At 35.1% G+C, this 15,325-nt stretch overlaps 2 protein-coding genes across 2 annotated transcripts in view; both read right to left on the reverse strand.

Moving 5' to 3' along the window:
- The window catches only part of LOC111056347 (pseudouridine-metabolizing bifunctional protein C1861.05), a 416,552-nt gene extending 414,115 nt beyond the window's left edge, over nt 1-2,437 (reverse strand). The window contains exons 1-2 of the mRNA XM_039439776.1: nt 2,239-2,437; nt 311-550 (exon numbers count right to left, since the gene is read on the reverse strand). Of these exons, the coding sequence (XP_039295710.1) occupies nt 311-550 (240 nt within the window). The 5' untranslated portion in view covers nt 2,239-2,437. The remainder of the gene's footprint in view (nt 1-310; nt 551-2,238) is intronic.
- A 2,566-nt stretch (nt 2,438-5,003) lies between these two features.
- The window catches only part of LOC111056349 (choline transporter-like 1), a 41,860-nt gene continuing 31,538 nt past the window's right edge, over nt 5,004-15,325 (reverse strand). The window contains exons 12-16 of the mRNA XM_039440340.1: nt 15,019-15,316; nt 12,732-12,872; nt 9,781-9,940; nt 7,337-7,558; nt 5,004-5,655 (exon numbers count right to left, since the gene is read on the reverse strand). Of these exons, the coding sequence (XP_039296274.1) occupies nt 5,500-5,655; nt 7,337-7,558; nt 9,781-9,940; nt 12,732-12,872; nt 15,019-15,316 (977 nt within the window). The 3' untranslated portion in view covers nt 5,004-5,499. The remainder of the gene's footprint in view (nt 5,656-7,336; nt 7,559-9,780; nt 9,941-12,731; nt 12,873-15,018; nt 15,317-15,325) is intronic.

A 15,325-nucleotide genomic window follows, 5' to 3' on the forward strand; every position in this document is an offset into this window, starting at 1 on the left:
TCTTACCATAGTTATATGCATAAATTTTAAATACATTGTTATTCTGTCTATTTTTATGTTTTGACTTGGCCTGTATGTTCTTTTTTGACTTAATAAAATGAATTTGAATTTGAATTAGATAGTATCAGCTAACTTCCATAGAAGGGATTGGCAAGGCAAAGAATCGGCAATTCCCCTATCTTTCTCCACTGCAATTATAACGTGGACCTCACTATAGCTTATATTATACTCAGGATAATCTGGGAAAATATCATCAAGTTCCAATATCATCTAGTTCTAATATAGAGAGTCCAAAAATCCAAATACTAACCTGTTTTCTGACAATATCCTCCACATCAAGGGCCGTTTCTAGGTTGGATGGGTAAGGCATGCCATGGGTTATGATGGTGGACTCCAAAGCCACAACTGGCGTTTTACTGTTGAGCGCTTCCTTCACTTCAGGCAAAACGTCGATTACACCAAGATTAGTTTTGGAACTAGAGGATAAACTGCGTTTAGCTTGGCCGAACGCTGAGTTATAGCAGGTCACTCCTATTCTGACTGACTTCATCTGTAAGGGAAAAATGTAAAAAATATGTGTACTTGTTACTTGTAGTATGAGTAGTAACATAGAGAAAAAATAGCGTAATTAGATATCCCATGGTATAGGGAGTTTTGTCGCAACTTTTGCTGTTATCTCAAGCCGATTACTGTTTATTATTGTCGAAGTTTACTGTTTTGCTGGGATTCAGGGGTGCCCACAGCAAGATTTGATGTCGCAAGTTGCGACATGAGGCTGAATTTTGGGGGGATTTTTGGAAAAAAACTAGGGAAAATGGGGGGGATTTTTCAATATAGGTACAGTTTTTAAGTACCTAAATAGATACCAAATTTTGAGAATTTTGGGGGGAATTTTGTGACATGGACCATTGGGGGGATGGGCACCCCTGGTTGGGATGAGAGTGTATGAACGGCACAATATGAGAGACTAACAGTGTGTCACACAGCTTCACGGGAAAGAATTACATGAACTATCGGCTTGAGATAACAGTAAAAGTTGCGACATAAACGCCTTATACCATGGGATATCTACTTATGCTATTGTTTCTCTATGGTAGTAATAAATATAAAAATAGGTACTATTACTCCTAAGATAATAATAAATAGACCCAACTTATATACTGATGACTCAACAATTTATATCTTGTATAGACTGCTGAAAGACTTTAGCTTGAGCTATGTATTTAAATAATAAGAAACTACGGGTTAAGAACTAAAAAATATTTCTCTTAGCCTATTGCTATGTAGAAAGATTTGGGTCAAAACATAGTAGGCCTAATAATAATAGTAATATTCGAGTGACCTGGCTGGCTCAGGTCTGGTGTCAGAGTTTTCAGGTCGCAACTGATCAATTTCAGGGCCTCTGACATGACCTAACGACTGCTTTTTAGGCAGCCGGGACTGACGCCTAAACGTGTCTATCCAAACATAGTGGAGCGGTGCAGGTAGAGGGTAGCGGAGAAGGTAGCTGAGAGTGTTGAAAAGAATGCATTTATTTGAATGTATCCGCTTCACTCTACCTTCTAGTTTCTTCTACCCAATATTTTACATTTGCCGCTCTACTATGTTCTGACACAATTGAATACATACCTACATTACTTTTCAACAATCTCAGCTAATTTATCTGATATACCTTCTACCTCTGCTTCACCTCTAACTTACTACCGAAAGGTATATGATTTAGCTGTTTTAGTGAGAAAAAGATTTAATCAGAAATTATTCATAGCATAACCACCATCGTAAGTTACTGTAGTTTCAACGTTACAACTTAGAAACATGGATCATATCTTACTTTTTTGGTGGATATTATAGCCCAGTAGGCTACTTTTTATGAATGTGATATAGGTAGATATGAATGTTCTTCTGTATTCATTGCAATTGAAATAATTCAGAATATGAGTCGGTTAATTTTTGGGGTAACCAATAAAAAAGCTTCTATGAATTTAAAATAATATACTCAAATATAAGAGAGGTAACGTAGCAATTGCAACAGCGGAACAAATGAAGAATGAACTTGTTAAATTTGTATTCATTGTAACCAACTCATATCATGAATGAAGATAGTGAAGTTATTTATCGATAGAGACTACTTATAAAATGATAAAACATAAATTATTACTGAAATTTCTCATCTTTAAACAGTAGGTACGCTGGAAGTTTTAAGAAGGTAGGTAGTGTGTAAGCAACAGGTTAACTTACGTTTTATGATCTGGGCAGAATGGTTTTTGAATAGATGTTTTTCTTTGTAGTAATAAGAGTTAAAATATCACATAATATGTAATAAATAAGAACATTTAATTAGAACCGGTTCTAATTAAATTGAAACAACAATAAACCGACACGACGAAATTGCAGACGACTCAACGGACAGACGACAAAACCGAACATGAAAAGTATCGACTACCGACTATCGACTAATCGGCCTGTCGATTCTATAAATGTCGACACTTGAAAAATTGAGCGCCAGTTTCAAGTTGAAGATGATTTACCATTACAGTGTGATGTCCATTGAAAATATGAACATTAAAAATTGGGAATAACATATCAATTTCAACCCTAATCCACGCTTGGATTTTGAGTTCAAAGTTCATTATCGCTAAATTTTGAAGGGTTGTTGTGAGTGCCAGGGGTGAAATATAGGGGTGTGCTTCACGGACCTATTGGGGGTCATATAGGTCTGCATGTGCGCCAAATTTCGCCCCGATCACATAAGGGGTTGGAGAGTGACGGTCGTCCGATGAAATTTATTGGAGAATATCATTTAGTTGTTACTAATATACTCGAATCTAATTCCTTCAGGCTATTCAAATTCGGTAAGAGATAAATCCATGAGATTTTGAGGATAAATTCTTCAGGGCATTGTTGAATAAAACAAAAAATTCTGAAAATATAATTTTTTGATAAAGTTATTCAATTTACCAAAAATAACTCAGCTATTCTCCCCGTTGAAAATATTTTTTACAGAAGTCTTCATGCTACTTGAAAGCATTTAATTTGTAATTACGTTCAAAGTTATATTAATAATAATTGTGATTCGATTATTCACAATGTTTATTCGACTTTTTTTCATTAATCTAAAACACTTTGGATCTAAATCATACTACTATGGCTTTTGTACGGTAGCTCTATGATTAGGCTACTCTCCAATAATCTTCTAAATCTATTTTATTCAATCTTCAGTTTTTAATTCATTTTGTAATAATACCGTACCGTTTAATGAAGAAAGGATGATGATGGTGATTCTTATTCTATAAATTTTGCAATTAAATAACCAACTTATACTATATACACAAAATAAACTTCTGGTTTATTCATAAAACGAATTTATTCAATATAAATTACTGATTAAAATTGTTCTAAGGCACCTGGAATTATTACAAATAAATATGCTACAGTACTACAAAATTCTCATTTCAACATGATACGAAGAAACCTTCAAAAATACTCACTCGGCAATGTTAATATCTCTTTATACAGCCAACTTGATGATAAATGGCTTTATTGAAGAAAACTTCAAAATATAGAGCTATCAAACAGTGATAAATGTGTTTGAAACATCAAGTACAATTTTCAACAGCGAAAGATATGTTTTTAAATATTAAAGCTAGGCTTTGAAATGCATTAAAAATAATGATTTCAATTTTCATCTATATTTAAAATTTTAAAAATGAGTTACTTCAGTAAAATGAGGCTTCCAGGTAGTTTGTGGAAGCTCTCCTATCAGATAAAATCAATTTAGAAAAATAGCTGCCTATCTAAAATTGAACAATATGATATAGGAATGAGGTTTTCTTTGATAATATATGAAGACAATGGAGTAACAGAAAAATAGTAGTCTAACAAACAATTTAACAATATGATTCTGGAACGAGGTTTTCTCTGATATATGATAGATAATGGAGCAACAGAAAAATAATTGACAAATAATTTAACAATATGATTCTGGAATGACGTTTACTCTTATATGATGAATGAGGGTCTAAAGGTGCGTACAGATATACGCGCCGCGAACATGAGCAATTCACTTTTAATCAGCTGACTATATATCTGTATTTTTACAGAAATGGTAAGATACAGATATAAAAAGCTTGGCATCAGCTGATTAAAAGTGAATTGCTCATGTTCGCGGCGCGTATATCTGTACGCACCTTAAGGCTCAACTCACACTTACGCGACTCAGGTCGAGAAGAGACTCGACTCTAGTCGAGAGCATGTGTTTTCAAATGGTGACGTCGCGGAGACTAGAATCGACTGGTCTGAGTGTCAACATTTGAAAACACATGCTCTCGACTAGAGTCGAGTCTCTTCTCGACCTGAGTCGCGTAAGTGTGAGTTGAGCCTTAAGGTGCGTACAGATATACGCGCCGCGAACATGAGCAATTCACTTTTAATCAGCTGATGCCAAGCTTTTTATATCTGTATCTTACCGTTTCTGTAAAAATAAAGATATAGTCAGCTCATTAAAAGTGAATTGCTCATGTTCGCGGCGCGTATATCTGTACGCACCTTAAGGCTCAACTCACACTTACGCGACTCAGGTCGAGAAGAGACTCGACTCTAGTCGAGAGCATGTGTTTTCAAATGGTGACGTCGCGGAGACTAGAATCGACTGGTCTGAGTGTCAACATTTGAAAACACATGCTCTCGACTAGAGTTGAGTCTCTTCTCGACTGAGTCGCGTAAGTGTGAGTTGAGCCTAGCTTACGCGACTCAGGTCGAGAAGAGTCTGCGACTCTAGTCTCTTCTCGACGCAGCATGTGTTACCAAATGGTGACACTCAGACCAGTCGTCACTCCGCGACGTCACCATTTGAAAACACATGTGTTTCCAAATGGTGACACTCAGACCAGTCGTCACTCCGCGACGTCACCATTTGAAAACACATGTGTTTCCAAATGGTGACACTCAGACCAGTCGATTCTAGTCCCGCGACGTCACCATATGAAAACACATGATCTCGACTAGAGTCGAGTCTCTTCTCGACCTGAGTCGAGTAAGTGTGAGTTGAGCCTCAATGTGAGAAATACATAAATAAATCTATCTATTGTATTTAAGGCTTTTTCTAATAAACAATAAATAGGAAAATAGTTATCTACACATAATTAAACAATAATCTACTGGAATAAAATAATGTTTTTGTGGAAAAATAGTTTGTTGTCTATCTACAAATTTAACAATACTCTATTGGACACAAGTGTTTTCAGTTATTATACACTAATGGAGGGCAAGCTTAGATAAAATATAATACTGAACTATAATAATTCTATAGAGTTTCACTTTAAACTGACAGCATTCCTTATATATAACATGGACGCTTCCAATTCAATCAATGCTGAATGTTGATGATGCAATGAACATAATCCCCATTTTTGGACTACCAAAATACTACTTATATTTGTTTTTTGTTAAGTATAGGCCGTTGAATCGTTGTGATTTTTTGGGGAAAAGTATGATTTTTGATCAGGAGTTGATTGGCTTGAGTTCGGGAACCATTCTGGAATTCGAGTTGCCATTGGTGGAGCGGATAGAGGATAGGGTTCTCTCTCTCCAACGACCCGCCTCTCCGTTCATATTCTGGTCCTCACAGACGCAAAGGAACAGCGTGTCTATTACGATCTACAATTAACAGAAAAGGAATTGGGGATAAAACAAAAATAAAAGGAAAGGAAACAGGATAAATCAAAAGAAGAATGGGGCAAATAAAAATATGAGGAAAACATGAGAAAAACAATAGAATGGAAAATATTCTGGTTATCGCAAACGCAAAGGAACAGCGTGTCTATTACGATCTACAATTAACAGAAAAGGATGGGGGATGAAAAACAAAAATAAAAGGAGAGGAAGCAGGAGAAATCAGAGGAAAAACTGGGCAAATCAAAAATAAGAAGAAATCATAAGAGAAACAATAGAATAGAAAATATACTGGTTATTGCAAACGCAAAGGAACAGCTTGTCTATTATGATCTACAATTGACAGAAAGGAGTAGGGGATAAAACAAAAATGAAAGGTAAGAGAATGGGAACAAATAAAACAAGGAAACAGATAGAACAAGGAAACAAATAGAAAAAAGAAACAAATAAAACAAGCGAACAAATAAAAAATTGAAGGAAAACATGAGAAAAACAATCGAATAGAAAATTATACTGGTTATTGCAAACGCAAAGGAACAGCTTGTCTATTACGATCTACAATTAACAGAAAGGAGTAGGGGATAAAACAAAAATGAAAGGTAAGAGAATGGGAACAAATAAAACAAGGAAAAAATAGAACAAGGAAACAAATAAAACAAGCGAACAAATAAAAAATTGAAGGAAAACATAAGAAAAACAATCGAATAGAAAATATTCTGGTTCTCACAAACGCAAAGGAACAGCGAGTCTATTACGATTTAAAATTGACAGAAATGAATAATTGGGGATGAAACAAAATAAAAGGAAAGAAAATAGGAACAAATCAAACAAGGAAACAGATGAAAAATGAAAGGAAAACAATCGAATAGACATTATACTGATCCTCATTTACATCATGTTACATTTTAATCATGTAACATTTCATTTACAGTTACATTTTAATCATGGTTAAATTACACGATAACCAATCAGAAAAGGTCTTTCTGAGAAGAAGGCTTCTCTGATTGGTTCTCCTGGCATTTAATCGGGATTAAAAGTTAACAGACTTTTGTGAAACTGGGTGTACTTCTTATATGGAAGGTTGTTTTAATGTGTTTTATGTTCCAAAATTAGCACTTTAGTAGCTCTCTGATCGTTTGGTCTAATAACCCAGCCTTATAAAATATGTGAGAACCAAATATTGGTTTGAATATTTTCACATATTATTATATGATTTCTATTATCATATGCTTAATTTTATATTATAATTTCTTGATAATTATTATAAATCGAAAATCCAAATAAAATGCTGTAATTCACCCCGAAGACTTCTGCTACTGCAAATATTGACAACAGGGTAAACAGCTAGATGGAAATTCGATGAGCGCTACTATTCAAAAATTATTTGTCAGCCCGGGAAATTTCCATCTGTAGATCATAATTTCTCTTTTATTTTACAAGTGTTATTATTTTGACGTTCTTATACAATGTAAAGTTGTTCTGGCAATAAAGAATCTTGAAAATACAATGTTCAAAGTAAAGCAGAATGAAATGAATGTAAGTAAAATGAAAACAGACAAAAACCAACCTAATTCGTACAAAGGAGATGACAAAGATCACAATAAAATTCAAAATTGTAGGTACACAAACAGTAAAAAATGAAGAAAATAGATAGAAAACAACGTACCTCATACAAGGAGATGACAGAATGCGCGATAAAGTAGGCAAAAACACAGATGACCAGTGTGGGAGCCGAATAGAAATAGAGATGCTCGTTGTTTTTGATCAACAGTAAGCCCACAGACCCTGTGATGGCGGTCACAATAACTTTACCGAGGAACAGAATAAAATCACCCATGCTGTTGATTATGGCAAACTGGATAGCGTTACTCATTAGAATATGGAATGCCTGTGGAAAGAATAGAATGAATAATGAATAAATGAATTTGATTTTCACCAGTGGAGCACATTTACAAAAATATGCAAAACAGTTATGTAATGTAAATTTTGGGAGAAAAATAGTACAAGGAGTATCCTTAGTTTTCCTCTACCTGTCAGTGCTTTCTTCTAAAAATAATGAATGCATAACTTGGAAATTGACTGATCACTTTATCTGTAGAGAGGTCCACGTTATAATGGCAGTGTTTGATTAGCAATTGTATTGCTATCCTTGTCTATCATTCAACAAAGCGGATAGTGCTATCTCTTTCTCGCTTTGCTCTGTTGCCAGATCGTCTTTTAACAATGTAGAATTAATAATTGTTGTTTGCATTGTAAATAATTAACAAAGATTATATCTTGATTATGAAATAATTGAAAAATATAATTTCTTGCTTGATAAAATATAATTGATTATTTAAAACGAGAATGAACAGTTAATGGTTAGAACGGAAACAGTACAGTGCATGTCTTATCGCATTTAGTTCCTCACTCTCTCTCTCTCTTTCTTTTTTTTCACTCTCTCTCTTTGGGTAGAGAGTTAGTGGGAAGGATAATTTGAATATTCTTTCCAAAGAATGGACATTGATATCTCCAAAGCTCCGCCAATTTGTAAAAATATTACCTTTAGTTATTACAAATTGCTTTTTTCGTATCATATATAGTTCAATAATTATTTTCTTAGTCTATATTATATAAATTCATCTATAATTTTGCTGTATTGTAAGCTATTTTATATAAGTGTATAAGCCAGTATATATTGTAATCTACACAAATAAAGTACTCAATCAATCAATCTCTCTACCTAACTCTGTCTATCTCCGAGGAGGAGGAGGAGGAGAAGGGTGCTATCTCCCGGCAGAGCTGGCTGAGACCCCAGTCGTCGTTAAAACCGCATCAAGTAAGTCAATCCGCATTTTATGTATTTTCCTCGGTCCTCCATATTTTGTGAACCCTCAAAGTTACCGCACGTTGTTCAGTTAATATTACTTCAATAAACCTGTTTCAGCTACCGTCTATAGAAGGCATTGACAAGACAGAGGATCGGCAACGTTGATCTATCTTTCTCCACTGCCATTATAACGTGGACCTCACTATAGTAAGTTTGATCAGAATTGAATAACTGATTGAAGATTGAATAGTTTTCAACAAATATTTCTTTAAATTGATACAACCACATATTTATTGAAACATTTTTGAGCAACTAGAAAAGTAGAAAAAAGAAATAAAGAATAAATAAGATTTGAGAAGATTTAGTTTTGTTACTAGGGCCCGGTTGTTCAAAAGCCGGTTAAATTTAACCGTGATTAACTTTACGAGAACCAATCAGAGAAGGCTTTTTTGAAAAGACGGCTTCTCTGATTGATTGTCGTGGAATTAATCACGTTTAAAATGTAACCGGCTTTTGTGCAACCGGGCCTAAGAGTGAAAACATGGTGGAGCGGAGAATGTAGTATTAAGCTTGAGAGTGTTGATTGTAATTATCATAGAGAAAAGATAGCAAAAGTAGTAGACTAGTATCCCATGATATAGGTCGTTTCTGTTCCAAATATTGAAGCCCAGTTTTTGTTAACTCAAGCTGATTACTGTCTATTATCACTGTTTTGTTGGGAGTGTAAGAACGGCACAGTATGAGAGACTACCAGCGTCACATAGCTTCACCAAAAACAACTACTAGGACTATCGGCTTGAGTTAACTGTGAAATTTGGAACATAAACGCCATGTGATACCTTCTGATGCTATCTTTTCTCTATGGTATCACCATAAATGATGTAGTATCACCACAAAATGATACAGTATTAACGCAAAACGATACAGTATCATTTCAACTTGATACACAACCATAATTTGATACAAAACTTCCAAACTTTAAAAGCATTTTACAAACCATGGGATATCTTCTTATGCTATCTTTTCTCTATGCTTTAACTCACTCTAGCTGCGGCTTCGAATGATATCATAGAAATGATACCGAATCACCACACATCATATAGTATCAACACAAAACGATACAGTATCATCTCAGCTTGATACACAACCATAATTTGATTCAAAACTTTGAATGAATTCTACTTACCATCAGATATCTTCTTATGCTATAATTATTTTCTCTAGCTTTAACTTACCCTAGCTGCGGCCGGACAAAAATTGATATTTTATTTATATATTCTGTAATAAAAATTGTAACTTACCCTAGCTGCTGCGGGACAAAAATTGATTCCCTGCATGGCTACAACAGTGTACGCGTTGTGATTGATGTATCGAATAAAGTTTTCGAGACACCAAAAACAGCAAATACACGATTTCAGTCCACATCTTGCACAGGACGATATTTCCTCCGACTTTTTGAATCTGGAAGAAAATTGAAATTAATAAGTTATACAAAGAAAACACCAATGCTAATGAAATATTGCCATTATATATCTTCGACCTCAATATAGAACTGGACTCCACATGTCATGACTGGAGACTGTGAGAGAGCTTGGCATCTAAACTCTCAAAAAGTAAGAAACCCGACGAGACATATTTATGTTGAACATTATAACCATATATGTACATTTTATTTATCAGTTAGTCCATTTGTTGTTATTTGTATAATTTATTACTGAACTAGGCCTGAGAAAAGCATAAGCATATATATACACTATAGAACTATAGACAGTAATCAGAAAGAATCATGAACGGTAAGAACTTTAGGGTGTGATCACATTGAATATGTACAAGTGCAAGCTTGTTATGTATAGCCAAGCGTGCAGATGAGAAACAAAATGTGGAAAAAGCAATAGGAACACTCACACTGAACGCTTGCGCTTGCTGGTTGCAGCTACATGCAAGTCACAACATGTTTCAATAACACTTTCCAAATTTTGTATTTCGGCTCATGCATGATCTGACTTGCACTTGCATATATACGCATTCAAAAAGATCACACCCATAGATTGAAATAAAAATAATTTAAAAAAATAAAAATAAATAAAGGGTGCTACAAGTTTTTATTAATTTGTAGAAAAGTAGCCCATTCAAGGGAAGTGTTTTTATAATTCAAAGGACTCATTTGAAATCAACAAAATGTTTTCTATGTTTGGTTTTGAAACAACTAAATTCAAAAATCTACATTGTGAAAATAATTAAGGACTGAAAATTTTGTGAAGTGAACAACTACAAGACTCAATCTACTTTAGACTATGTGTAACCTTATACAGAGTGTCCCACCAAGGTTGTAACAGCTGTTGACCATAGATTTTACTCGACATTTCTGACAAAAAATGTTCAGTAATAGTATATTACGCTACAAGCACAGAAAGTTAGTGTTTACGGTATGAGGATAGTTTCCCGGGTGAGGCTTGCCGAGCCCGGGAATATGTTATCCGAATACCATAAACACCTTTCTGAGAGAGTCGCGTACGATATTTTTCGCCACATTACAGGTATAGCTGACGCCAAAAAGTTAGGCGGTTTCGTGGGTCTCTTGAGCGTCCCAACAGCTGATGTTGTCAAGTAGAGTTGTCATCTAGCTTGGCTTAGGTGATGATTTTTAAATCAAAAGAGACAATAAATAGATGCATTGCATCAGCTGTGAGTAGGTTACACCATGTGACCCACGAAGCCCCCTAACTTTTTTGCATCAGCTATATAAGAATAATAAATCGAATAAGAATGTTTTATGAGGGGGGGGGGAAACTTTGATGGCTCATATCTCAAGAACCAGACGTCGTAGGGTACTCAAAGTGGGGTGAAAATTTCCGATCTCACCCTCCTGAACACAATGCACCATATGGCACAGTTGTCCAAACACATTTTCAAAAATTTTCAAAAAGCGGCCGGAAAGGGTACTCTTTCCGGCCTTAGCCGGAAAGAAGCATGTTCTGACGTCAGACGAGAGTCGTCTGCAAACAATGTCTTTCAGATCTACGTAGGGACTGGAAAACAGCTGCTTTTGTGCAGTGTGGCGAAAACTTTTTTCTTATCTACCTTAGATTTCACCCTTAGGATCATCACTTGATACATGCTGTTTGTGAATTTCCTCATTTTGAAGGTGTTCATTCCAGATATTAGCAGTTTTGAACACTTTATCATGGAACTCACCTTTTCAATTTATACTCATTCGAAAGCTTATGAAATGGAGAGGTTTTTGGAATATTTAAACCACTATAATCACCTGGAGAAAAACTGTTTGAAATTTCACTTTGAATTTGAAGAATAACATTTTTTCAAGTTTAAGCCCTCATAAAAAACTACAAAATATTTCACAACAAATAAAATTACATTAATCTTGTTTGAAATGTTTTTCTCTCTCCAACAATATCCTTGAAATTGAAATTTGACCAGTAGTTTTCTAGTTATTGAGTATTTAATGACCGGAAGTAGGCATATTCTGAAAATATAGAAAAGTTGATATATCTCGAAAACTAAGGTCGATAGGAAAAATCTGGTGTGGCGCACTCACACAACTTCCCTTGCCGTTATGAAAATTGATCACCTGACGCTAGTGTACTTGCGCATCTCAAGTCTACTATACAAAGATATGAGACAGCTGGTGATAGGTCAATAACGCTGGAAACACACGAAGTCTGCTATCGTAGTGAATGATTTAATAGAACCAACAGTTCCCAACAGTTTGCAATTTAATAATCACATTTTCTGGGATTTCCAGCTTATTTTAAATTTTAGGTGGAAATGTTACTGGACATTAATTGTAGAGATTTTCATGCTCAATCTTTTCCACTTGAAATTTTTCGTTTAAATTGTATATGAAGGTTGATAATTGAGAATCTAAAATCAAACTTTGCATAGATGGGGCAAAGCTCCTGACATTTTTACAGATATGAGACTTGTGGTACCTTTTTTCGGAAAGCAATACTTTCCTTACCTATGGTAATAGGGCAAGGAAAGTAAAAAGGTATACTGAACATTTTTTGTCAAAAAAGTCGAGTAGAATCTATGGTCAACGGCTGTTACAACCTTGGTGGGAACTCTGTATAAATTTGGGAGAGGAATAGAACAAGGTTACCATATTTTTTCTCTCACTATCATTTTGATGATGTACTTATTGTATGAATCAATAAATAAAAATAAACAAATGATTGAGTAATTCAATAAGTATTTCTCTTTATAAAGCTTAACAAATAATTTTTGGACGTACTTTGTGTGGAGATAGGTCAAGATGAGTCTTGGCAGTTTGAAGATTGTGATGAGTAGGGATCCCTTGGCCATGGTGCCGAGGTGATAGCATATCATATGTCTGAAAGAAGTCAGCACCGGCGATTTTGTCGTTTTCTTCCACCTGAAAACAAGATTTGCGATTCACCAACCCTTCAAAAACCTGAAAAACATTCTCTAGTATTCAAAAAGCTGCTTACAGACTCACGCGCGTTTTTCGAACAAGGATTCGAAAAAGAATGCGTTCCGTTTGTGTGTCACGCAACGCGTAACACCGTTCGTAACACTAGTCTTTCCCGTTCAGTTCGTACTTCTGAAAATGTAGACCGAGTCAGTGTCGTCGAGTCGATTGTCTAGGACTAGTAACAACTGCAGTTCTGACTCGGTCTACACTTTCCGGGGAACGGGGAAGACCAGGTGGTTTATTTTTCATCACAGAACTAGTACCCCTAAACGCTGCAACCCATCGGAGTACAGTATTTCGATTGGGCATTGCACCTCGACCCTCAACTCTAAAATATTGACAAAAAAGCGTTGCACTGTGACTACAAATTCATTGTTTCTAAAAAAATTGCTTAACAGCGAACACACGATATTGTACGTTCCAACGCTCATAGCAACTGAAATGGCATAGTATGGGTCGTCTGCCAACATTCGTTCCAGGGCAATACCCTCTCGCGTTGACGAGTACTGGCTGTTCGAAAAACATGCGTATCCTCTGCACAACTCTGTATAACTATTAGTTCTGTGAACAGTAGACCTCACGCAGTATTCTCATCCACAAGTGCCTGATGTCAACTGTTTTAAATGTTAACAAAATCAGTTCACGTTTGAATTTGTATTCCATAATTTATTTATATTTATATTCCAGAATTTATATAATATTCATCCAGTTCCGTGATAATCTTTCCATCTAATGAAAATTTTTTCAATCAAAAATATTATAATTTCTTCAGCATTATTTAGTTCATTTGATTATTTTTAATCACCTATTAAATTAGTTTTTTCGAATGTGAGAATATTGATACTGATGGACACGCATAATAATACCATGACTGCAATACAAAATATTGAAACCAAAGACCTTAAAGGTGAGATTAGACCAAATTTATTAACAAAATGTTAATAACTCAATCCTTATGGATTATATTACATTGAACATAACTTATCATACACATGATGAACATGTGTGTTTGTCAACTTGCGTTCAATCTAATAGAATCTATAAGGATTAAGTTATTAACATTTTGTTAATAACTTTGGTGTAAACCCAGCTTGAAGATGTATGTATACCTCTTCAAGGTCTTTGATTGAAACTATAGACCTTATACAAATACAGTAATAGACTGGCTTCTCCACACATCTGTGTAATCACTTGTCAACTGTTTTAAATGTTAACAAAATCAGTTCACGTTTGAATTTGTATTCCATAATTTATTTATATTTCTATTCCAGAATTTATATAATATTCATCCAGTTCCGTGATAATCTTTCCATCTAATGAAAATTTTTTCAATCAAAAATATTATAATTTCTTCAGCATTATTTAGTTCATTTGATTATTTTTAATCACCTATTAAATTAGTTTTTTCGAATGTGAGAATATTGATACTGATGGACACGCATAATAATACCATGACTGCAATACAAAATATTGAAACCAAAGACCTTAAAGGTGAGATTAGACCAAATTTATTAACAAAATGTTAATAACTCAATCCTTATGGATTATATTACATTGAACATAACTTATCATACACATGATGAACATGTGTGTTTGTCAACTTGCGTTCAATCTAATAGAATCTATAAGGATTAAGTTATTAACATTTTGTTAATAACTTTGGTGTAAACCCAGCTTGAAGATGTATGTATACCTCTTCAAGGTCTTTGATTGAAACTATAGACCTTATACAAATACAGTAATAGACTGGCTTCTCCACACATCTGTGTAATCACTTGTCAGCTGATTTATGTTGAATAATTTTATAGTCTGATTTTTACTCTAATATTGGCGTATGAAGGAGGCTCCTTTTTCCTATTATATTATCATTGAAATGCAAAATTTCCAAAAACCTTGTATATACGTCGACGCGCAATTTAAAAAGGAACATACCTGTCAAATTTCATGAAAATCTATTACCGCGTATACGCCGTAAATGCGCAACATATAAACATTTAAACATTAAAAGAAATGCCAAACCGTCGACTTGAATCTTAGACCTCACTTCGTTCGGTCAATTAGAGTAGTGACTAATTAGAGTACTGACCCATTAAAGTACCACCTGGCTACAGCGCCCGCTACCACCATCTGTTGACAGGATAGCACAAACTGGCTGACCCAGACCAGGGCAACCAGATACACAGACCACATGTAGCGCACCCACAAGGCGTCGGCATACTGCACCAGGGTGAACGCCTTGTGTGTCACCACCGAGATGTTAGCCGGTGGGGGCAGCAGGGCTGAGAGAAGGTCGGGGGAGGCTGGCTGGGAGGCGGACGCGGAGGCGGCGAGCATTGGGTCCAGGTCTAGAGAGAAGGGGCGGATCGGACGGATGCCTGGGTAGTCTGAAACAA

Source organism: Nilaparvata lugens, chromosome 13 (assembly GCF_014356525.2).
Source record: "Nilaparvata lugens isolate BPH chromosome 13, ASM1435652v1, whole genome shotgun sequence".
Classification (NCBI taxonomy): domain Eukaryota; kingdom Metazoa; phylum Arthropoda; class Insecta; order Hemiptera; family Delphacidae; genus Nilaparvata; species Nilaparvata lugens.